General features: G+C 40.1%; 1 protein-coding gene across 7 annotated transcripts in view; it reads right to left on the bottom strand.

Annotated features, from left to right (window-relative positions):
* APP (amyloid beta precursor protein) overlaps positions 1-23,969 on the bottom strand; it is a 222,630-nt gene that overhangs the window by 128,976 nt on the left and 69,685 nt on the right. For all 7 annotated transcript variants that reach the window (XM_059686782.1, XM_059686783.1, XM_059686778.1 and 4 more), the window contains exon 3: positions 17,925-18,054. In XM_059686782.1, coding sequence (XP_059542765.1) covers positions 17,925-18,054 — 130 coding nt within the window. The remainder of the gene's footprint in view (positions 1-17,924; positions 18,055-23,969) is intronic.

Raw genomic sequence — 23,969 nt, 5'->3', positions numbered from 1 at the left:
CCTGCTTAAGAAGGTATTGTTTTTAGCAAATGTGCTAGATTAAAATCAAGTGCCAACTGACCATCAAGTCGTGGAACTGTACCCCCCAAAACAATAAGCAACCCTTCACTGGGTCAAAATCTATCTTATGTGGAAGCAAGAGAAGGAAAAGAACCAACATTCAACACTCTGGGAGAGCCCAACCAAAATGGTGGCACTGCAGAAGAGATTCCATTTGTATGGAAAACCCAGGTCCCCTAACGCTATGCTTCTATTTTCTCAATAAACATGTATCGCTGATTCATGCCCCTACCCCACAGGTTATAGCTCCACTCCACTCAAACAATCCGTATTCCTGAGGTTGGACCTCAGATCACGTCACACCTAGAAATGTTCTGAAATTCTGAACTCCGGTAAACCACTTGCCGAGCAGACAGAAACTATTCCTTCTACTTCTCCCTTCCTTTTCATCTACAGCTACTCATCGGGCCCTACGTCCCTGGACTCTTCATCACTCACTAAGGTTAGCAGAGCAGGTTCCACTGCCTGCATTCCATTCTCCTGCCCATCTGGTGTAGGACCCGTAGCACATACATTCATCACCGGTGCTTATAACCAACTACCCTTCTTCCCTGCTCATGATGTCCAGCCAACCTCTCTCCCAATGCCGGCTGCCACACCGTGCTCCTTAGAGCTTATTACCTGTCCCTCTGGATTCTCTTGTGTCTAGCCTAGACTTGAAATGTCTAGTTTTAGGAGACAGTGGCATTGCCTCCAAATGATCAGAGCGATAAATGTTTTATATTTCAGGGGTTTTCCAACTCAAAACTTCTCAGAAAAAAAATTCATATCCTAAAGATGCAAAACTACAGAGGGCAAAAAGGAAGTAGATACAGAGAGAATGAAGAAGAAAAAATAGTTATCATGGCATTTAACAAAAGAGCTAGACAGGAAATAAGTTTGGTAAGTATTTGAAATTTAGCACAACCTTTTACTGGTATAAAAACATTGTTTTAATATCCACAGGCTTTGTTAAAATATGGAAGAAAAGATTAGAGTTCTGTCATTGTACCCTCAATACTACCTAGGGAGGAATGACACAATGTCTAAAAGAATAAAACATATAATAAATATACATTATTTGTTAAGCTCTTCGATAAAAATATGTTTCAAAAATCACCCAGCTCTACTTTGAGTTGTGTTTCAAAAACCATGTAATCTGTTCAAGGGGGGATGGATCCCAGCTAAGTTAGACCCTCTCCCTCTGTTCCCACTCCACTGAGAACTTAGAAATTGCCACTCGGATTTGTAAACAAGGCTTAATGTCATTATTGTAAATCAATTAGCCAGGGGTTATCACTCCTGAGAGAGCGGAAATAATTAAGTTTCTGGACTCCTAAGGAGGAGAGTCTGGGGCAGGAAATTGCATTAAGGCTTCCAAAAGGCGTATCACAAATTATTTAGCAGAAAACCCCCCTGGAAAAGGTCTGATCCCGCTTCTCGAATCCAGTGTCTTGTGATGGCATCTTGGTCTGGCGCAACTGAGCTATCTGTCTCTACCGGCTGCTGCTCACATGTAAAAGCTAAGAAATGATTGTGAGTCTCCGCAGTAATGGAACAGGAAGCCCACATTATAACAAGTACATAGGGGCTTGATAATAAGGGGGATACTGGAAATCTGTTTAAGGATAACTAAAAAAAAAAAAACCCTTAGAAAATTTAAGGTCTGTTAAAAAATATGCACACCTCGGCTGGGGGCTCAGTTGGTTGGAGCATTGTTCAGTACATCAAAGAGGTTGTGGGTTCGATCCCTGGTCAGGGCGAAAACAGGAGGCAACCAATTGATGTTTCTCTCTCACAACGATGTCTCTTGCTCTTGTTCTCCCTCTTTCTTTCTCTCTCTGTCTCTCCCCCACCCCATCCTCTCTAAAACCAATAACATCATAGATCCTTGGGTGAGATTTTTTTTTTTTGTAAAAAGCACAATTTAACACTACTGATCAGTATGTATTAAAAACTATTTCCGTGTTGACAAAGTCCCCTGTGTCACACGGAGTAGAACACGGCTAATCTTGAACCCAGCAATTTTCTTTCCTCACTGCATCTTCAATCATGAATGTAAATGAAAATTTCTGCTCCCTTTGCTACTTTTCTGCTTGACTGGACTTTATAATGAAAACGTCTGTTCCTTTCCAACGGAGCACAAGTGTCATTCAAATTTTTACACCCACAGGCAAAGAGTGAATGCGTTTGTTTAGATGCAAAATCATTTAAATGTGTCACTACAAGCCACTGCATATTTATGGACGTTGCAGTTTAAGATTCTCTTAAGCCATAAAGCCAAGGCGTCCATGAAGGTGCATTCAGGCTGCAAACATCTTCAGGCTAGTTCTGGCCCTCGGCATACAGTCAGCCCCGCCCTCCTTCAACCAGAAAGCCATGGCACTCTGCCAAAGCCCGGTCCATTACCAAAGTCTTCTGGGTCAACAATCCAGAGTCACTGAAAACCCCACCTTCCACTGACTGCTCCGGAGAGCAAATATTTTGAAGGGTAAGCATTCCAGGCACGCAGAAGCTGCGCGTTGAGATCAGACTCCATTGCTCCAGCCACTTCTCTCTTAATGCCCAACGAAATCAAACTCCATCTTAACTAGTCTTCCTAAGTGCAATCCTGTTGCACACAGAAGGCACACAAAGAGTGTTTAAGAAGGAAATCTCTCATTTCAGATTTAACATGTATAAATGAGGAAATTGTGTGATTAAGGCTTTTAATTACTGCACGGGGAGTAATCCTTGAGTAGCTCTCATTCCAAATAATACAGTTTCGGTCTTCCACTTAAAATGATAAGGATGACCTAAATCTGGATGAGGGGAGAATTATGTTTTGACCGGAAATGTTGAGGTTTGGGGAAAATACTGATGAAAGACTTCTGATTTGGGGTAAGACTATCTGCCTATCAGAACCTTCTAAGAAAAGTGTAAGTCATTTCTCACTTTCTGTCAAAACCAGACATTCCAATGATGCAATCAGGCTAACAGACCGTGAGGTCTCCATTATGTAAGCTGAAGGTGAGCTATTTCACGGTGTGATGAAGTGTTTACTCAAGGTTACCCACAAGGAAAGCATGTCTGCATGCTTCCAGCTAAAAGAAGTAAGAGGTGAGTTCCCTCTATGCCCTGGTACCCTGCCCCCTCATGCCATTACCTGATCCTTCTAGATGTTTCATTTTTGGTTGATGCTCCAACTGTCTGGATATCTCAAAGCCTTACCTTTTAGGTTGCCATAACAGGGTACTGGCTATTTATATAAGTCCTTAGAAAATGTGTATTTTGAAGACATATATGGGCCAAGAGGGCTGATCATTTGAAAGGCCAACTGTTGCACCAAGTAAGTATGTCTTTGATCAAAGTTCTCATGGGCAAATGAACATTCACCAACTTTAACAATTAAATAATAGGTACCATGTACATTTCCTTGGACTTTGGAGAACTTGCTAAGACCGTCTTATCATTCTTCACTCATGTAAGCAGCTGTTTAACTGACACTCCTACTTTAGGACAGCTCTCCATGTTTTGCTTTCAGATGATTTAAATTGATTCTTATACATCTCCTTACAGTGTAAGGTGCTAATCCTAACACTGAGATCACATCTAAATAAAAATATATATTTTGCAAGAAATTTTATACTTAAGTTAAAGTATCTAAAAATGCTTTTCAAAGTCAAATTTTGAGAGAGATTATGCATATCCTCATTTCTTTTGAAAACTGTGGAAAATGCAAACATGAATATTAGTACTTCCTAAGGATTTAAGCTTGATTCATTTTATTCTTGCATTCTAGTTGTAGTTAACTGGCAGAAAAAGCAAAACAAAACAACAGCAAAAGCCCTGGTGGGAGGTGTATTTCTGTATCAATAGCAGGGTCTCTACATTAAGCCGATTTAAATCTAATTAATTCTTATGTATGGGAATCAGAGATCCAGGAGACCTTAATAAAAGCTTGAAAACAATCTTATCCTTTGCCTAATACAGTTTCTTATACCAAATGGCACAATAAACCAACAGAGGAAAATGGAATAGACATGTCCCATGCTCATGTGTCTTTTGTTTAAAATTCACCACTTATTGATAAGGAAACTGGTGCACATCTGAGATGAAATGTCCACATGAGCTAAGAGCCAACACTGTACACTATTAGCTGAATCTGCACATTCTTATCCTTCAAAGTCAAGGCTAATTATCAGTACTCTGGGGGCCATATCAAGTCTGATGGCCAGTAAATACTTGGAGGCTGGCCTGGGTAGAGTGACCATCAAGCCAGGCCTTTGGGAGACCACTGCACTGATGAGGTTTCCTTGAAAGTATGTGTATTGTGAGAAAATGAACATCCCAGGAGGACTCCTATAAAACACCAACCCTGAGGATTTCTTGAGTGGGTTGCAGGAAAAAGAGGGCCACAGAAAGAGAGTCAGCAGAGAGAAAAACAGAAGCAACAGCCTAATAATGGTGTGGGGTGAAGGCGGTGATCAACAGGCTTAGATGCCACTGAGAGGGGGTAAAATGTGTGTGATGGATCTGACAACCTACAAGGCAGCAAAGAGCTCACTCACTGGAGTTGAAGGGATGGATGCCTGATAACTGCTGACTGTGTAGAAAGCTGAAGGTGGCTACCAACCGTATCAAGAAGCACAGCTGTGAATGGGTAGAGCAACAGTGGAAGTTAAAGATATGGGCTTGCCTTAGCTGGTTTGGCTCAGTGGATAGAGTGTGTCAGCCTGTGGACTGAAAGGTCCCCGGTTCGATTCCAGTCAAGGACACATGCCTGGGTTGCAGACTCAATTCCCAATAGGGGGCATGCAGGAGGCAGCCGATCAATGATTCTCTCTCATCATTGATGTTTCTCTCTCTCTCTCCCTCTCCCTTACTCTCTGAAATCAATAAAAATATATATTTTTTTAAAAAAGATATGGGTTCAAGTGACTGATATGAGGGCCCAAGGGTCTCTGGTGAATAAGAAAATAAGAGGAGGCTAAAAATTACTGATACATGAAATGGAATAAAGGTCTATGGACCAAAGGTCTTTGTGAAGTCCAAGATCAGATACAATGAAGACACGGAACCCACTGACGAAAATATGGGCATTGATTGATACCCATGATTTTAGGCCAATTCAGAATTTTGCCTCAAAATTTAAAAGGAGAACAAAGGTGGCAAAATAAACTCAAATTATTTAAATGGCAAGATACAGAATAATGTCTTGGCATACTGAACGTGAGCCTATTACTGTATCTAAAATATGATTAGAGAATTTAGAATATTATAAGGCTTCCATTGACAATTCATGCTAAGTTTTTAATAATGTAGAAATGGTCATATGACCTTCTCACAGGAATCCAGCAACACCGAGCTGATAAAAATATCATACAATAAAGAAGGGATTGCCGAAACCGGTTTGGCTCAGTGGATAGAGCATTGGCCTGCAGACTGAAAGGTCCCGGGTTCGATTCCGGTCAAGGGCATATACCTGGGTTGCGGGCACATCCCCAGTAGGAGATGTGCAGGAGGCAGCTGATCGATGTTTCTCTTTCATCGATGTTTCTGACTCTCTCTCTCCCTTCCTCTCTGTAAAAAAATCAATAAAATATATTAAAAAAAAATAAAGAAGGGATCTTAAGTGACAGCCATACCTTTAAGAAGCAAACAAGGCTATACCATATTCTGGCAAAGTAGTTAACACTGAGGGGAAGAGTTAGGGACTTCTAGCCGGGTAACATTCTTAAAAATGTACCTAATCAATACATTAATAGGATGGCCCCCAAACTTAATACCATGAAAAGATTTAAACCTCTAGAAGGGGAGTACTTATAATCTACTTACCAAGCACCACATTCATCTCATTTAATAAAGACATTTAAATAAAATAGCAATTAATGGTTAGCATACATAATATGACCCTAACTCTTAAGGTACAACATATGAATCTGAAATAATCTTATAAATTCCGTTATCACTATGAATAATATTCAGAAGTGGGGTTCTTTTAAAACAATCCTTTATCACTAGAATGAAAAGCTAAGAGTAACGAAACAATTATAAACTAATCTAATGATACGTTTTAGCTCTACACACAGATGCCTCTGGAATACACTGGCTTTAAATTAGAAACATGTGGGATAGGTATGTCCTACTGCCTACAGATAAGAGTTTAATGTATTTTTATTCAGATCCAAAGAACCTGAGTTTCTTCCTAATCTGAGATGCCTGGAACTTCTTGGTTGTTAAATAAGACCTGCCCTTCCTCAGTTGATCAATACTGGCATAAGTAAATGACATTTACAGTAACTCCAGAGGTTTTTTTTTAGGGCCGTGAAATGGCTGCTTTACATCCTTTGCCTTCCTAGTAGTTAGGCTATTCCTTCTTTTAACGTCCCTTCCCTTTTACAATATTCAGCCAAGGCCTCCATTCATTCAGTCAATATGCACTGATTAAACACCCGCCATGTGCCAGGACATGCAAAGCTCTGGGGATCGTTCGGTGAATAAAACAAAAGTCCCGTTTTCGTAGAGCTTCCGTTCAAGACACAAAACAATTATTTCCACATGTACAGCCTCTGCAGGGATGCCTCTCAGTGCGTAGCATCGTGTACTGTTATTCCCAACGCAGCTCTCTGATTAGTCTTTCCCCTCACCTGGCCCTCAGATCCATTAACTATAAACCTTTCTCCCAACCTATTACCCGCTTGTGGGTTTGCTATTAACATTCAAAGATGATGAGTACCTGTACTGCCTGGTTACTGTAGTTTACGGAAATGTTACTCCAGAGTATAAACATGCTTTCTCTAATCTAATTGCACCATTTATTTAAAAAACTGACATCATGAAATAATTTAATCTGAGGCACAGAACATACACCATAGCAAGGACCAAGGAAGTAGGTATGGATATCTTAAAGGTGATTATAGCATATTCCTGACATGTGCAAGATAAATAAGACCATGTTGAATGCTCAGGTATTTTTCTGGGCACCACATAAAAGAAATAACCAAGTGAATTTAATGTCCTTCTAAATAGGAAATGTGATTTTGATCCTATTCCAAATTTAAATAATGAACCATCTTGATTCTATTCTAATTTTCCAGCATTATGTAACCAACACGACCAACACAAACCATTGTCCCTGGAATAGTCTTCAAATAGTCTGATTTAGATCTTTTCATTTTCTCTATCTATGTCTTAGAATCCATAGCATGCCTCACTTTCTTTCAAGAAGTTTCGACCATATGCTCCAGCTCACACTACTGTCTCCCTAACTCCTGTTCTTCAAGCAGTTCCACATCTTACACAAAAAGTTCATGTCGACTGGTGATAAAGTGCATTTTTAATTAGGATTGGAAATTTAAGCAGATTTGCGGTTGGGGGAGACCTTCTGGGGAAGAAGAGTCCAGTTTTAATCGTGTTGAGTTTGGGTCCCTGAACAAACACCTGTCACTAAATTATTAGCAAAGATAAGCATGTTTCCATAGTAACAATAATCACAACTACAACCAGTGAAGCTGTGCTCTGCATTCTGTAAAATATGTATAAAAGTTACTTTATACATGCATAATCATAAAGTATACCCTAGGAAAAGCTAATATCTTGTAAAGTCGATAGATACATAACACAGAAAAAGCTCAGTTGAGCTTTACCCAACTCAAAGTTAGCTCGCAAAATAAAAACACCTCTTTAGCAGCGATAGGACTTACAACTTTTAACTTAAAAGAAAATTTCTAGATTAAGAAAAAAATGCCTAGAACCCTTCAATTCAACTTATTCTGCCTCAGGCGTACTTGATAAATTTCTCTGTAGCAAGAAGATGTGATAATATCATTCATGGCCATCTCATTTAGTTGTCTCTTCTGCTATATATCCCTACATTTCTAAAGTCTGTGTTTAAATGGCTCTCTCCATGATTTTTCCACTTTAAGTCTCCCTACAATGGAGAGTGAAATTTCACATGACCCCTTCCCTTCCCATGATTTGTCCAGTGCAGCTTCATCATCTGCATGGCATTTGCATCATGGCTGTGCTGACTAGCCCATACATGACTATGCCAACATTGCTCAGACTTGGGCCAAGACGGTTTCTTTCTTTTTATTTTTAACCTTATACCTTTTTGTCATTTTTAACTTTTGGGTTTTCTTTTTTGAAGGCTAACACGTGCCTCATTTTACAGTTTGCTTCATTTGTGATGCATGTTAGGTTTGATCGAGCAATCGAATCATTACCTCTCCCCCGGGAACTGGCTTTTCAGGCCATTTCGCTATGGACATTCCCTTTGCTGCGATCACATTCCATTATCTCCCCTCCAGGTATGCACAAAGAAGTCACCACCCAGAAAAAGCCTGCCAAAAGTCCTTTAAAAGCCGCTGACTCCTGTCACTGGGTGCTGGAGCCATTTAGGCTCAGCCACCTGGTGTGCAGATGATCGAATAAATTCATAAGCCCTCACCATTCTGGCCTCATGCGTTCCTCCTTCAGTGACCCACCAATGCATCCATCAGTACCGCATCTTCCCCGAACTCTGCACCCGAGCTCTAAAGCTCTAAGTGCAGCCAAGCCCCCCCAAGTGATGCGTCAATGCCGTTTCCTTCCTGGAGACTGTCCTCCTGGGACCCTCCCCATCCTCCTCCAATCAGGCCTGGCAACAGTTGTGCATCAGTTTGGAGAGCAGCCAGGTTTCAAAGCTAAAGCGTGAGACTCAATGACAGGGGGAAAAAGCCTCCTGGGACACATCACCAGCGAGAGCTGAAATTTATCAAGGGGATTGGAAGAGAGGGAAGTTTAATGAAGCTACTCACTGACGGCTGTGATAAAAAAAAAGAGAGAGAGAGAAAGGAAAAGAAAGAAAGAAAGAAAGAAAGAAAGAAAGAAAGAAAGGAAGGAAGGAAGGAAGGAAGGAAGGAAGGAAGGAAGGAAGGAAGGAAGGAAGGAAGGAAGAAATGAGAGAGAGAGAAAGAAGAAAGAAAGAAAGAAAGAAAGAAAGAAAGAAAGAAAGAAAGAAAGAAAGAAAGAAAGAAAGAAAGAGAAAACACACAGAATTTATCCCTAGACCAGTGATGGCGAACCTATGACACACGTGTCACCTCTGACATGCGAACTCATTTTTTTGGGTTGATTTTTCTTTGTGAAATGGCATTTAAATATATAAAATAAATATCAAAAATATGTCTTTGTTTTACTATGGTTGCAAAGATCAAACAATTTCTATATGTGACACGGCACCAGAGTTAAGTTAGGGATTTTCAAAATGCTGACACGCCGAGGTCAAAAGGTTCACCATCACTGCCCTAGGCTCTACAGTAACACTAACATTGAGAGCATTCTGTGTCAAGTACTAAAACTTGAACATTTCAAACATACCTTGATACTGAAATGGAAATATGTCTTAACTCATGCTTTTGATTCACTGTCATCTTTTTTTAAAAAAACATAATGCCACAATGATTTATTGAAGTTGTGGTATATTATTTTTACTGATTTTTAGAGAGAGAGGAAGGGAGAGGAAGAGAGAAACATCAATGATGAGAATCATTGATCAGCTGCCTCCTTCACGCCCCCTATTGGGGATCGAGCCCACAACCACGGCATGTGCACTTGACTGGAATTGAACCGGGGACCTTTAAGTTCGCAGGTCGATGCTCTATCCACTGAGCCAAACCGGCTAGGGTTTCACTGTCAACTTTATGACGCCTCTTATGGTCATGATGCTCTTATGTGCATACTTTTCCTTGGTGTATTTTAGTCAATTCTTTCATTAAGTATAAACACCAAGTTACTTTTTTGAAATGTCTTACAATACTTGAGGAAAATGATTTTTCCTAATTTCACCCCCAGAATTCCTGATGTAATTACTCTCTCCCACTCCTAGACCAAACTTCTGACAGAGGAGGGAGCGCATTTCACTTACGTTCCTGGCCACACACCTAGGTTAATACTTACACAATCTATACTAATAAAAGGGTAATATGCTAATTAGGGTGGACATCCATCCAGATAAAGCCCTGGTGGCTACGAGGCCTGGGGCTCAGGCAGCTGTGGGCTCAGGCCTCACAGCCGCCATGGCCGGAGTGGCAGCAGCAGCGGGGTAATGGGGGTGGCGCATTCTCCTGATTAGCCAGGTCACCTCCCGCAGAGGGAGGCCAGACTGTGGCTTAGGCCCTCTCCCCATGGGCAGGCTGGGCTGAGGGACCCCCACCCCCATGCACAAATTTTCGTGCACCGAGCCTCTGATGAATATATAATTACTAGTAATTTTTGTAGAATTTATTTGTCTGTGAATAGTCAATCAAATGTTTCCCAATATGGAAATTTAGAGAAAACCTTATTTTAAATAGTCCCTTTATTACTAACCAATAATAAAAAAATATGGGTTTGTTGTTTTTTTTTTTTTTAATTCATTATCAATTTAAAAAACATAGCTAAATGTAGGGGTATCTTTAAACTCAAGATCAGAAATCAGTATGAATACTTTCCTCCATGTTTTCAGGTGTAATTAAATAGCACATTTATTTTATTAAAGCAACTAGAAGATTTCCAAGACATTCAGCCAATAATGGAGTTTAAGGAAAAAGAGAAGCATGATATTTATCATAGCATCATTTATACTAGTAATGAAAGAGACCCAAAACTTTACCTTTGGGATATTGATTTTTTAAGCTGGTTATAAAAAAAAACACCCACAACAATAACAACTCAGCACTGGCCAGGTGACTCAATGGGTTGGAGCATCCCCCAGTATACCAAAAGGTTGTGGTTTCAAGCCCCTGTTAGGGCACATGTGGGAGGCAAACAATAGATGTTTCTCTCTCTCTCTAAAAATCAATTTAAAAAACACCAAAAAAAAAAAAATCCTCAGGTGAGGATTTTTTTAAAAAAGAAAAAAAACTCCAAAGGAACCTTTTACCCTGTCCCTCCCTCTCCCTTCTAAGAGATTCAAGAGGGAAAGAACTATTCCAAGAAAGCAAGCTTAGGGAGTTTGCATGAGCAGCCTAATTTGAATTGAGTATGGTGAATGAGAGGACTTGAAATAGGAACCTGTTTACTAGGTGACCCCAGGCAAATTGTTTCTGGGTTGCTTAGCAAATATTTACCTGCCCAGAACCTTTAGCTGTTCCTCAACTGCCTGTGAATCACCCATTCTCACCTTTGAAATCTCGGCCCCTAGCTCCCCTTTTCTCCTTTGTCTAAAGTGACATATATAACCAAATTTATCTCATTGTGTTTGGCATTTTCATGCTTATGTGAATTCCCCATGCCCATGCATTAAAAATTTGATTTTCTCCTTTTAATCTGTCTCTGTTCATTTTATTTTTAGCTCATCTAGAAGAACTTAGAAGGTGGAAGGAAAAGTATTATTTATTTTTAGCCCCACAATAACTATCACCACAACAAAATAAAGGAAATTATCTAAATAACCAGAAATTATCTAAATAACACATTAGTGCCTGGTATAATAATAGTTTGAAATTGTGCTTTCCAAGAATATTTGATTTCATGAATAAAGTGTTATAAAAATGCTAAGTGAAAAAAACTAGGTCATAAAACAGGAAATAAGAATGTTATAATGTTAAAAATAATATAAGCAAAAAATGTGCGCAGAAAAACAGAGACTGCAGAAAGCAGAATGATTTGGGTTTTTCTTTCTGAGCTGTGGTTACATTTTCTAACTTCCTACAATAAACATGCATTACGTTTGCAATCAGAGAGATTTATTTTAACTACACCATTGCATTCTTAGCATGCACTGCAAATGAGATACCCATTGACTTCGCTATTCACTTTTCAATGCATTGCAGAGAAACACTGGAATAATATGATGTCAAATAAACTGAGATTTCTTTTTCATGCCTGTCATCTGGGACCTGCATAGATGAATTCTGTTGTTTTAAGAAAACACTGACAACAGGGCACACCTATAGGGCATAACAGCAAATTTTCAAAGATTGTTAATGTTCAATCTCCAGTAAAAAAAAAGAAAAAGGCAAAATTAAGGATTTAACTAAGTACATCATTCACACTGCCATAATTCTTATGTCAGACAAACGTAAGTTGTTTATAGTCCTAGCAAGAAGATTTACATAATAGCAGGCACAATAATTAAAATGAGAAGATGAAAAAAAAATTAAAACCGGACACAGTAAAAACCACTAAATTTTTCTCTCCAATTTTGATTAAAAAAAAACTTTTTCAACTTTAGAAAGCAAATCACGCTGGAGCCAATTAATAATTGAGGGTTCAATGGAGAACTGGGAAAAGGAGGAAGGAGGTTTAACCACTGGTCTTGGTGGGAGACCTACCTGGAAGAAATCATTTCTATCGGTTTTCCTTATTTAACCAAGTAGGAGGGGCTGCACCTTCTAAGTCCTTCCCCACCCAGATAAGATAAATGTAATTTCTCCCCATTCAACAATCCACCCGGAAACAAATTAGCTCCCATATGAAAAATTTGAAAATAAAAAATTAAGCAAAATCAAGAATCTTTCTGAAAAAAATTAGAGATTCTTACTGCTGCTTAAGTCTGGTTGAAAGCAACAATGGAGACATTTCTTTTAATTTGGCAGCATGGTGTTTTTAAAATAAAATGTTTTCCCATAAGAAGTTATTCCTACTGTAAAAAACTCATAAGGCATAGGTTAAAAACAATCACTCTGTGTGCCTTTTAAGCCTGTTGACTTTTTTCCAATGGACCACTATCTGATGATAGACTTCATAATTCATCCTTTTTATGATAAAAGCTACTCATTCACTTAGGAAAGGAATAGAAAAGGGCTTAAGTAAAATCAAAGTCACCTGTAATTCCACTGATTGGAGACACAGACTAGTAAGATTTCTCTCCCATTCATATTTTCTTTTATATAGTTGAGAATCAGACTCTCTATACTCATTTTGAAGTATGATTAACTTGGAATGAATACTCAAAGGTCCTATGTGGAAGACCACATAAGAAGAGTCTACTGTCTCTCCAAGGATGGCGATTAGCTTTTCCTGATGAAGAAATGTCCGTAGTTCTGGCATTCCTTATGTGTGCATGGCATAGACAATCCTTAAAAACATAGAACATTTAAGAATTTATATCCCTCTGGTGTGCAGAGACCAGGTTCATCAAGCATCACTCCCATGGTGTGCATGTATGTATAACCCCAGCATCTCCCAAGACTTCATATGCAGTTGGATCTACAGAGTGCAGAGATCCATGAAGACTGGAGGAGGCATAGGTACTGACACTGAATTACTGTACAGGGGCATATCATTAAAGTCTACATTCCCATCCCTATTCTTAAAATTAGATGAAATCTTGTGTAACATTCTTGAGTATCGCGCTGCTGTGTCTCAAGAGAACTGTTGTTTAGTATAAATAAAAAAAAACTACTCTGGCCAGAACCAGTTTGGCTCAGTGGATAGAGCGTTGGCCTGGGGACTGAAAGGTCTCAGGTTCGATTCCGGTCAAGGGCATGTACCTGGGTTGCGGACACATCCCCAGTAGGGGACGTGCAGGAGGCAGCTGATAGATGTTTCTCTCTCATCGATGTTTCTAACTCTCTATCTCTCTCCCTTCCTCTCTGTAAAAAATCAATAAAATATATTTTTAAAAAATTAAAAAAAACTTACTCTGGCACAGTATCTGTCAGAATATCTAAATACATGCTTTTCACACTGAAGATAGTTTTAGCTGATCCACACAAAAGCAGCCACCAAAACACAAAGTATGCTCGTCTTAAAATGTTATTAAAACAATGTAATTCAAAATTAAGGTGAATTGAATACCTTCAATTTTTCATCTGACCATAGCTGAATAAGCTTCCTGGTCATTGCTACTTGTATATTTGGAAAGCCTTGAATATATAATGAAATAGAATGACATTTAAGGTAGTAATTCTTTAGCTTCTAATTCTTTTGGTTTAATTTAATCTTTGCCCCCTCCCTCCCACACCCCCATAGATCAGTAGTAATTTGTCTTATGCGATGCACCTTGCCTGTACTGGACAGAGACAAGTGCAGAGGGCACCATTTTCAAGAGTGGATCTATTACACCATGTAGAGTAGTCATTCAAATGCAAAGGGGTTAAAAGCTTCTCAAAGAAAACATCCTCGTTGAGTAGTGATAATGATGTGCTTAAATCCCACATGAGACAATAAAATGTTATTATGATTAAGACAGATCTTATACTGGGGAGGGGAGGAGGGCGGGGTCCAGAGGCACAATCAAAAGCAAAGGGCGAAATGAGAAAGCCACCCTCTCCCACGGGAGATCATTCAGGCCATGGGAAGAAAATGGCAACAGCAACAGCAACCTAATACCCGTTCCCCATCTAAACAAGGAGTGCAAGGTACTGAGGAGCAAGTAAGCCCAGGGCAAACACAGGGATTAGAGAAACACAACCCAGAGCAACATCAGATCTGCATCGGCTAGAAAGATCAGGAAGGTCACATGCCAGACGTAACAGGCATTTTTCTCTAGTCAAGCTTTATTTTGAATTGTAATGTGCTTAATATTTAAGACAATTTTATTTTGTTTTCTAGGTAGCACCTTTCTGAGAATTAACTTCTGTAAAATAACCTTTTTTGTCTAACAGATATATTTGGGTACAGCCAGTGAGGTTAGAGGTTAGCAGCCGTGGGCAAACTACGGCCAGGTTTGAAATGAATAAAACTAAAAAAAAAGACCGTACCCTTTTATGTAATGATGTTTACTTTGAATTTATATTAGTTCACACAAACACTCCATCCAGGCTTTTGTTCCGGCCCTCCGGTCCAGTTCAAGAACCCATTGTGGCCCTCGAGTCAGAAAGTTTGCCCACCCTGGGTTAGAGGATACTTGCGTTAATGCTAAACAGTAATTCCTTGTTCAAGCACAGGTAGTCTATCAGACTGTTGCCTGTTACTACCATAGAGTGGAACACATTATTGGGTGGTAATTTATCCTGTTTCAGAGTCATGGTTGTCTCTTTTATAAACACAACTGTGAGTTTTTTAAAAAAGTGTTATTTACTGCCTCTAAATCAGTCTTTCGTCTATGATTTGATTTTGATTTTGTAAATCAGGTGGATATTTGCTCTGAAACAATCTTGTGTGCATATTGTAAGGGACATTGGATTAAGAATCAAAAGATCTTTGGCATTGGTCCTGCTTCCACCACTAACAAACTGTGTGAGTTACAGTAAGAGATTCAATCCCACTGACTCAGTATTTGTGTCTGTGAAGTGAGATGACTTAGGATGAAGTTTCTCTAAATGGTGGGTAACACTGCTTATCATGATAAAAACAAATATTTTGACAGTTAATCATAGTATTTTCATGAAATCTTCTGACTTCATGTTTATATCTGAAGACATTTTACACATCTTTTGTTCCTTTTTACAGTGTTTTTTCCCTTGAGTTTCAATACCCTCTTGGTATAGAGTGGAGCTTTTCAGAGGTGGGGAGGTGCCTATCTGCCATAACCAGTGGCACTAGTTACAATCTTCATGTGGGTTCCACCTTCCAGTCAATTCTAACATCTCTGAATAGAATTCTGAAGCAGAAAGTCTAAGCAAAACGATATATATTCATCTGAAACCAACAGCAATGCGTCCTGTGTCATACGCCATAATACTCATCCACAGACCAAGTATTCATTCCCAGTAAGATTAGTATCTACAAAAAAATGTATTTGAAACATTTCATAGAATGGGAAAGTGAGAACCAACAGAAACTAATCATTAACAAGGCCTAATTAACAAATTCGTGATTCCTTCCTAACTTGTGCTGAATTATTATGGTCTCTTGGTATAACAGCTAAGATACTGCTTTTCCAACTCTCTTCATCACTTACCCTGTGAGTAAATCCACCAAATCTTACTAATGCCCTTTTTTTTTTCTATGAACATCTCAAATTATACACATGCATCAACAGTAGCCAGTATGCTCTAGTGATGATATTCATATTTGACCAAGTATTACAGAGAGCTCCAGAATCTTCAATAGCTATCCTTTTTTTCTAAATTTCCTGTTGGGACTTTTTATTTTTTTAAATTCCTTTTAGCCCGGCTGGCATGGCTCAGTGGTTGAGAATCAACCTATGAAATAGGTCATGGTTCAATTCCCATTAAGGGCACATGCCCAACTTGTGGGCTGGGTCCCCAGTGGGGAGTGTGCCGAAGGCAGCTGATCACTGATTCTTTCTCATCATTGATGTTTCTATCTCTCTCCCCCTCTCCCTTCCTCTCTGAAATCAATAAAAAATATATTTTTAAAAAATCCTGTTAAGTCATTGGAATGTATATCAATATTTGTCTATATCCTCCAGATGTAGATCTCTATGTTTTTATTTACAACCATCCTACTGGTGAATAAACTTGCAGAAAACATCTCGATGCTAGCCATCAGATCAGAGACTGCTGATTTCCACAACTCCTGGTTACATAAAAATATCAAGGAAGAGACTAATAACCAAGTCAGATTAAATGTGGCAAAAGTATAATACCACACAAAACAACTCAATTTTCTATGGAACTTCCTTTTGACCTTGTGATCCCACTTCTAGGAATATATCCCAAGAAACCAAAAACACCAATCAGAAAGGATATATGCACCCCTATGTTCATAGCAGCACAATTCACCATAGCTAAGATCTGGAAACAGCCTAAGTGCCCATCAGTAGATGAATGGATTAGAAAACTGTGGTACATCTACACGATGGAATACTATGCTGCTGTAAAAAGGAAAGAACTCTTACCATTTGCAAAGGCATGGATGGAACTGGAGAGCATTATGCTAAGTGAAATAAGCCAGTCAATGAAGGAAAAATACAACATGATCTCACTCATTCATGGATAATAGAGACCATTATAAACTTTTGAACAATAATAGATACAGAGGCAGAGCTGCCTCAAACAGATTGTCAAACTGCAGCGGGAAGGCCGGGGAGGGTGGGGGTGCAGGAGGTAGGGGGGTAAGAGATCAACCAAAGGACTTGTATGCATGCATATAAGCATAACCAATGGACATAAGACACCAGGGGATAGGGGAGGCTAGGGGACTGTCTAGGGCGGGGGGAAAAAATGGACACATATGTAACACCCTTTGTAATACTTTAAGCAATAAAAAAAAAACCAACAACAACAACAACAAAAAAACAACTCAATTTTCTAAATGAAAAGTTAAAGTAAAATCTGAGGTCAGTGAGAGAAACACACATTTAAACGGTAGTGATCACACTGTTTCCTCTATTTTGATGTGAGCAGGGGAAAAAATAAAAAATCCCCCAATTCCAATTCTCCAGCTATGGCCAAACAGGAAGAGTAGTCAGCTGTTGTATGAAAGAGATTAAGAAACTAGCCCAGCCAGCATGGCTCAGTGGTTGAGCATTGACCCATGAACCAGGAGATCACAGTTTGATACCGGGTCAGGGCACATGCCAATGATGATTCTCTCTCATCGTTGATGTTTCTATCTCTCTCTCCCCCTCTCCCTTCCTCTCTGAAATCAGTACATTTTTTTTTTCTTTTTAAAGAAACTAGCAAAATGCTGGAGCTTCACATAAGGACTGTTCTTCTGTGAAGTCAATGTCAGGAAACACAAAAGGCCTTAATTCTGCAAGTCTAGATAGTCAGTGTATGTGGGAATCACCTATAGAATTTGTAAAAGTAAGATTCCTGGGCTCCACCACCAGGCACTGTCATTCAGCAGTCCTGGGATCGGTCCAAGAATTCATAATTTTGAAAAACACCCTGGGTAAATTCATTCTGTGCCAGGGAATTCAGAAATATGCCTCCGATACTGTCGGAACACAGGCTACTTTAACAGTCCAAATTATAATCCAATATCGAGTGGCCACATGCCAAACAAGAGTCTGTGTGTTTGAGCTAATCAGAGCATCCTTCTCTTCCATCCCCAAAGATCAGGGCCACGGCTGGCCGGCTCACCTAAGCAGCGGTAGGGGATCACCATGTGGCCGTGGGTCTTGCACTGCTTGCGGCCCCTCTTGCACCAGTTCTGGATGGTCACTGGCTGGTTGGCTTCCACCACATTGGTGATCTGCAGTTCAGGGTAGACCTTGGAGCACACAAAAAGGGTACATGGTTACCTGCGGCAGCGGCTGGGATAAGCAAGCACCTGATCCATCACCACTGTTATTCTAATGTATTCCTTTTTTAAAAAGCTTCAATCTTTATTTTGAGAGTATTATAGATGTCCCTCTTTTTCTCCCCATTGCCCCCGTCCACCTGGTTCCCATCCCATCCCAGGCCTTCACCACCCTATTGTCTGTGACCATAGGTAATGCCTATATCAGGGGTAGGCAAACTTTCTGACTCGAGGGCCACAATGGGTTCTTAAACTGGACCGGAGGGCCAGAACAAAAGCATGGATGGAGTGTTTGTGTGAACTAATATAAATTCAAAGTAAACATCATTACATAAAAGGGTCCAGTCTTTTTTTTTTAGTTTTATTCATTTCAAACTGGCCGGATCTGGAGTAGTTTGCCCACGGCTGGCCTATATGCATATAAGATCTTTGGTTAATCTCTCCTCGCCCCCCACCCCCTACCCCCATACCCCACAACCTTCCCTCTGAGATGCGTCACTCTGTTCCATGTTTCCATGCCTCTGATTCTATTTTATTCATCAGTTTAGTTTGTTCATTAGATTTCTTGTTCATTTATTTTGATTTTAGATTCAATTGTTGATAGATGTGCATTTATTTTCTATCCCCCAACACTCAAGCAGGCGCATGTCCAATCAAGCTTAAGCAATTCAGGGTAAAGAAAAATATGCAAGAGACAAGCACTTAATCATTCCATTCCAAACATTAAGCAATGTGCCTTTTTGTATTTTATAGCACCTACTCAGGCTTAAAATATTATCTTTCCAGAGGAGATAAAAATAGAAATGGGGAGGGGACCCTCTCTAAAGCACGGGGTCATTTTCAATGCAAAGTAAACTGGTGTGAGGACTGTATTCTGTAATGTTTTAAATAAATATTATATAGTAGATTGATGGAGGTATTACCTTCACTGAAATTCAACCCATCCATATCTTACCCATTGGGCAAATATTTTACACACAGGCTATGACACATAGCAAGCTTTCGATATAAAAAGCCTTCTTTTTATTCAAAGTAATTTACATAAGGATAACTTATCAAACAGTTATCTGGGCTATCATTTAGATAAAGACTGAATTTATGGATCTCTTCCATTGATAATTAGCTACAGCCCTTTGCTTTGATTACTGTTCTCAGTACATCATGGTGTTTATTGGGCACTTGGAATGAAATGTAGCATTTGGATCAACCAAGATATATTTGTAAAATATCAAACCACTTTTATTGATTAATAATGAGTAGATATTTGAAAGAAAATATAATCATAAAACTTTCTTTCTAAAATGGATTTCCCCTTGCATAAAGCTTGCATTTCATCAAGATACTGGTTTGCCAGGTAAGTCCAGTGAAGAGAGAAAGAAGCATTAAGAGACTTGAAGGGATTCAAGAAGAGTAGAAGGGGGAAGTCGCTCTCCCCGACAAATGCCTATCACTAGTGAAAGAAGCCAATCTGAAAAGCCCCCCCCCCCCATGTGATTCCAACTCTGACATTCTGGAAAAGGCAAGGGGTCATGAGAGTAAAATATCAGTGGTTGCCAGGGGTGAGGAATAAAAAGGAGCACAGAGGATTTTTAGGGCAGTGAAATTATTCCATATGATACTGTAATGCTGAACACATACATTAGCACAAACTCAGAAAGTACAACCAAGTGTGACCCCCTAATGTAAACTCTGAACTTTGGGTGATGATATGTCAATGTAGGCCATCAGCAATAACAGATGTACCACTCTGGTGGGGAGGCTGGTAATGGGGAAGGCTGTGCATGTGGGGGGCAGCGGGTATGTGGGCAATCTCTTGTACCTTCCTCTCATTTTGTTGTGAACCTAAACTGCTCTAAATAGACTTTAGTCTATTTTAAAAAATTAAAACAGAAAGTCTATTTAAAAAAAAAATAAGGCACCAATCAGTGTAGCATAGGGTAACTTTAGTGTTGAAAACTTATGCTTGAGAACACACACACACACACACACACACACACACACACACAGAAAAACAATGCCAGTAACCTAGCTCCCAAAGGAAAATCTACCTTCCCTTTATTTTACTTTCTACGTAAGTATCTTAGCACAACTACGATGCATGCATTTCAGGCTCAGATAATGCTCCACTCCAAAATGCCACTAAACATTTAATAACCCCGCAGCCTTTTTCTCTATGAGGACAGGTGAAGTGGTTCTTTGCACAGGAATATAACTCTCCCACCACCTTTCCTTGTTTATTATCTCACAAAAGTGCAGCACTCATGACTCATAAACTCTGTGACACGAGAGAATTCGCCCTGAGGGAAAAGACTTTATGTGCCGTAAAGGGTGAGTTACTGCATTTTTCTAAAGGGGTTCCAGCTGCCACTTCACAGACATACTACCCCGCTGAGCATTTTCCCAGGAGCGCCCGGTTTCCCTTAAACCCCGTGGCAGGCAGTCAAGTCACATTTTCTTCTTTCAACTCAAAACCACAGACTATTTGTAGGGTACAAGTTGATAAGGAGGAAAACTGGATCTCTGGTTTGCGTTGCAAACCATCCTCAGTGTCCTGGGGTAAGAGGGGGTGTGACAGAGCAGTCATTCACCCTGGCGCTAATCTTCTAGCAATCGGGCCTCTCACCCAGAGATGACCAGAGCTTCCCGAAGTGACCAGCCAGATACAGAATGTGCTTCCGTTCCCACCACAAAAATCTAGGGCATAGGGGTCATTTCCGGTGTTTCCACTTCTCTCTCCAGAACACCGACAGCGACAACTGGTAACATGTAGATGGAGGAGGTTAGAGAACTTGAACCACGTGGATCCCGTGCCTGCTTCACCTGCAGCCCTGACTCCCCTGTTACTCACAGATAAGAAGTCATTCATTGGGATCTGCCAAAGATAATACAATTGTGCTGTTGTGACATCATGTTTACTTAGAAAGGGGGAGGAACATCAACAATCAAGGTCACAAAATTTCTCCTGGAACGCAGCCAGTCCCAGTTGGTCGAAGTGATTACCACATGGCACAAGCAGCCCCCAACTCAGAAAACAAACAACGGAACAAAAAACATAATGAAAAAATCATGGTCAAGTTTCTGACAAAAATCCCAAGTACTACATACCTAGTGTTTTGTCTTGTTTGTATTAAGCAGCTCCAGTATATGACCAGAGACAAATAAGCACTTAATGTTGAAACAATAGCAGAGCTTATAGTTTTAGGCAAGAGTAAAGATTAAAATAATTAGATACGCAAATGTGCTTGTGGTAGTAAGTCCCTGACTCTTCACCATAATTAATCACAAGCATCAGTTCAATGTTTCATATTTTCTTTGCTGGATCTCAAATCATCACATAGGAAGGAAATAAGGATATGAATCCCTTCAGCTATTTAATTTGCAAAAGACTGACATTTAAGAAAGCCAAAACATGTAGTTATATATACAGAAATATAAAAATATGTCCCCAACAAAACAATTCTCCAACCCCAATTATGAGTAATGATTTCTTTGATTATTAAAAAAACTAGAGGCCCGGTGCACAGGATTTGTGCACTGGGGGACATGGCCTGCAGGGATCGGCCCACTGTGGGAGCGCACTGACCACCGGGGGCAGCTCCTGCATTGAGCGTATGGCCCCTGGTGGTTGACCAGTCTTTCTGGTCATCCCGCCATTCGGTCGCTGGGCTTTTATTGTATAGGATAGACTTTAGATAACCACAAGGCACATTAATAATAACATAAAGCAGCAGCAAATCGAGGCCTGTGTTAGTTCCTTGAAAAGCAAACTGTCCTCAGTTCCAACAAATCTTCCAGAATTACAGCTGCACAAATAGATCCATACAATGTGCTCAAAAAAAATAAAAACACACAAAAAAAGAGATCTCACCTAAGACCCTTACATTACACCACGCTGTGCATACCAAGCCCATTAGGATCCTCCCATGTGGGCAAACCCCCTCCATCCCCTGTACCATAATGTGAATCCCTCTCTCCTCCTTCAGGAATGCTTTCTGGTATTTATCACAGTGTGTCTCACATTTGTGTTAAGTACATAGCTGCACCGCCTTCCCAGTGAAAATGCACTTTCCTGAAGGGTGGAAGGCACAATCTGGCACCCCGTTGCCTCCCTCTGGCACCCCACATTCATTACCTGTGGTTTAAGCTCTCAGAAGGCTGCCAAGCCCCTCTTCCTGTCATGGAGCCCCAACCCCCAGCCCTATGGAGAACTCATTAGTGAGCCGTTGAACTCTGCAGCTCCATCCAGAAGGCTGATTACAGCCAAAGGAAAGCAAACAGTAAATTGCATTCTCTTCCTCAAGAGTTCTAGACTAGCCCTGGCTGGTTTAGCTCGGTGGATAGAGCGTTGGCCTGTGGACTAAGGGGTCCCGGGTTCAATTCCGGTCGGGGGCACATGACTGGGTTGCAGGCTCGATCCCCAGTGGGGGGGGGGGGTGTGCAGGAGGCAGCCAATCAATGATTCTCTCTCACCACTGATGTTTCTATCTCTCTCTCCCTTTCCCATCATCTCTGAAATCAATAAAAAAATTTTTTTTAAAAAAGAGTTCTAGACTATTATATACAGGCTCCAGCTAGATGAGGGGACACCTGACTGGCAGGTAGGCTAAGCCATGGCCGGAGCTGGTGCGTCTCTGAACCGGTGTGTGAAGGGGAACAAGGTACCTGGAAGAATCAGCTGGTCTACCACAGGAGACTAGGAAGATGTGCAGAGAAAGAAGCTAAGATGAGAGAGTCTAGTAGCTGAAACAGAGACAGATAGACAAGACAGAGGATCAGGCAGGGACTGCCTGATTACCTATTAACCCATGGAGGCGTGGTGTGTCCCCTTCATTAGGTCCCCTTTAAACATAAGCCACGTTGGTAGCTTTATTTTGAACAAAACCCTAGAAAAAGGCCTGGCTCAAATGCTGGTTCACTAACACACCCTCCCTGATCCCTTCGATCTCTGTATCCAAAGCATTTTATCCAACCACATTTCCCTGATCACCGACCACTTTCTACCATCTCTGACACTTATGTGTCCTATCAAACTATACACCCCTTATAGGGCAGGACTATGCGATTCATTTGTGTGTTCCCTTCAATAATGGCCAACACTACGATTGCACAGTAAGTGCCTAATCACTATTTAATGAATATTTCTGGTTAAGTTCAGAATGCATCATGGGAGGGAAATTCATTATATATTAATCTCCCACTGGGTACTATCAATGTCTCTCCTAAATAAGATAATATAAATAGGATAATATTAGAGTTAGATTATGAGCTTTTGAGAAAAAACAAGCATCTCCATGTCTTCCAATATTATATTTCCAAGTATGATGTGGCATCTTATTCAAACAGTAGCATCTTATGTAAAAAGCTGCAGATTGATATTAATAATTACACAGCTGAGAAAGAGGCTTAGAAAGAACTAAGAGTCGGTCTCTCACTTAGGCTAAGAGGGCCCATCAGTTGGTCCAGGCACCTGAAAAGCGCCTACTCTTCTGGCCATAGAAACATGCTTCATCCTGGAAAGCTAATGTATCTGAGGCTGCAGTTGGTAGCCTAAAGCGGTTTTGCCCATTACAGAAAAATACCTTAAAACTCGATCACCATCAGAACATTTTCATTCCAAGTTTAAAAAAATCTACGAAGTCCTTTTTCTCTCTTTTTCTATCCAAATTGGAAATATATTAATCTCCAACAAGATGACATTTAAGTTGTTAAATATGCATAGCAAGAAAAAAAATTGATGATATTTAAGAAAACCAAAAACATGTAGCTAGATATGCAGAAATAGAAAACTATTTCTTTAAGACATACGTTGTCAGAGTTCTATAGAAAATTTCCTCTATTTCCAATATTAAGGGCAAATGGGGGAACCCTTATACTAAGGTAGTCCC

This window comes from Myotis daubentonii, chromosome 3 (assembly GCF_963259705.1).
Source record: "Myotis daubentonii chromosome 3, mMyoDau2.1, whole genome shotgun sequence".
NCBI classification, from domain to species: Eukaryota; Metazoa; Chordata; class Mammalia; order Chiroptera; family Vespertilionidae; genus Myotis; species Myotis daubentonii.
The sequence above is the reverse complement of the archived record's forward strand: the minus strand, read 5'-3'. Positions and strand labels throughout refer to the sequence as shown.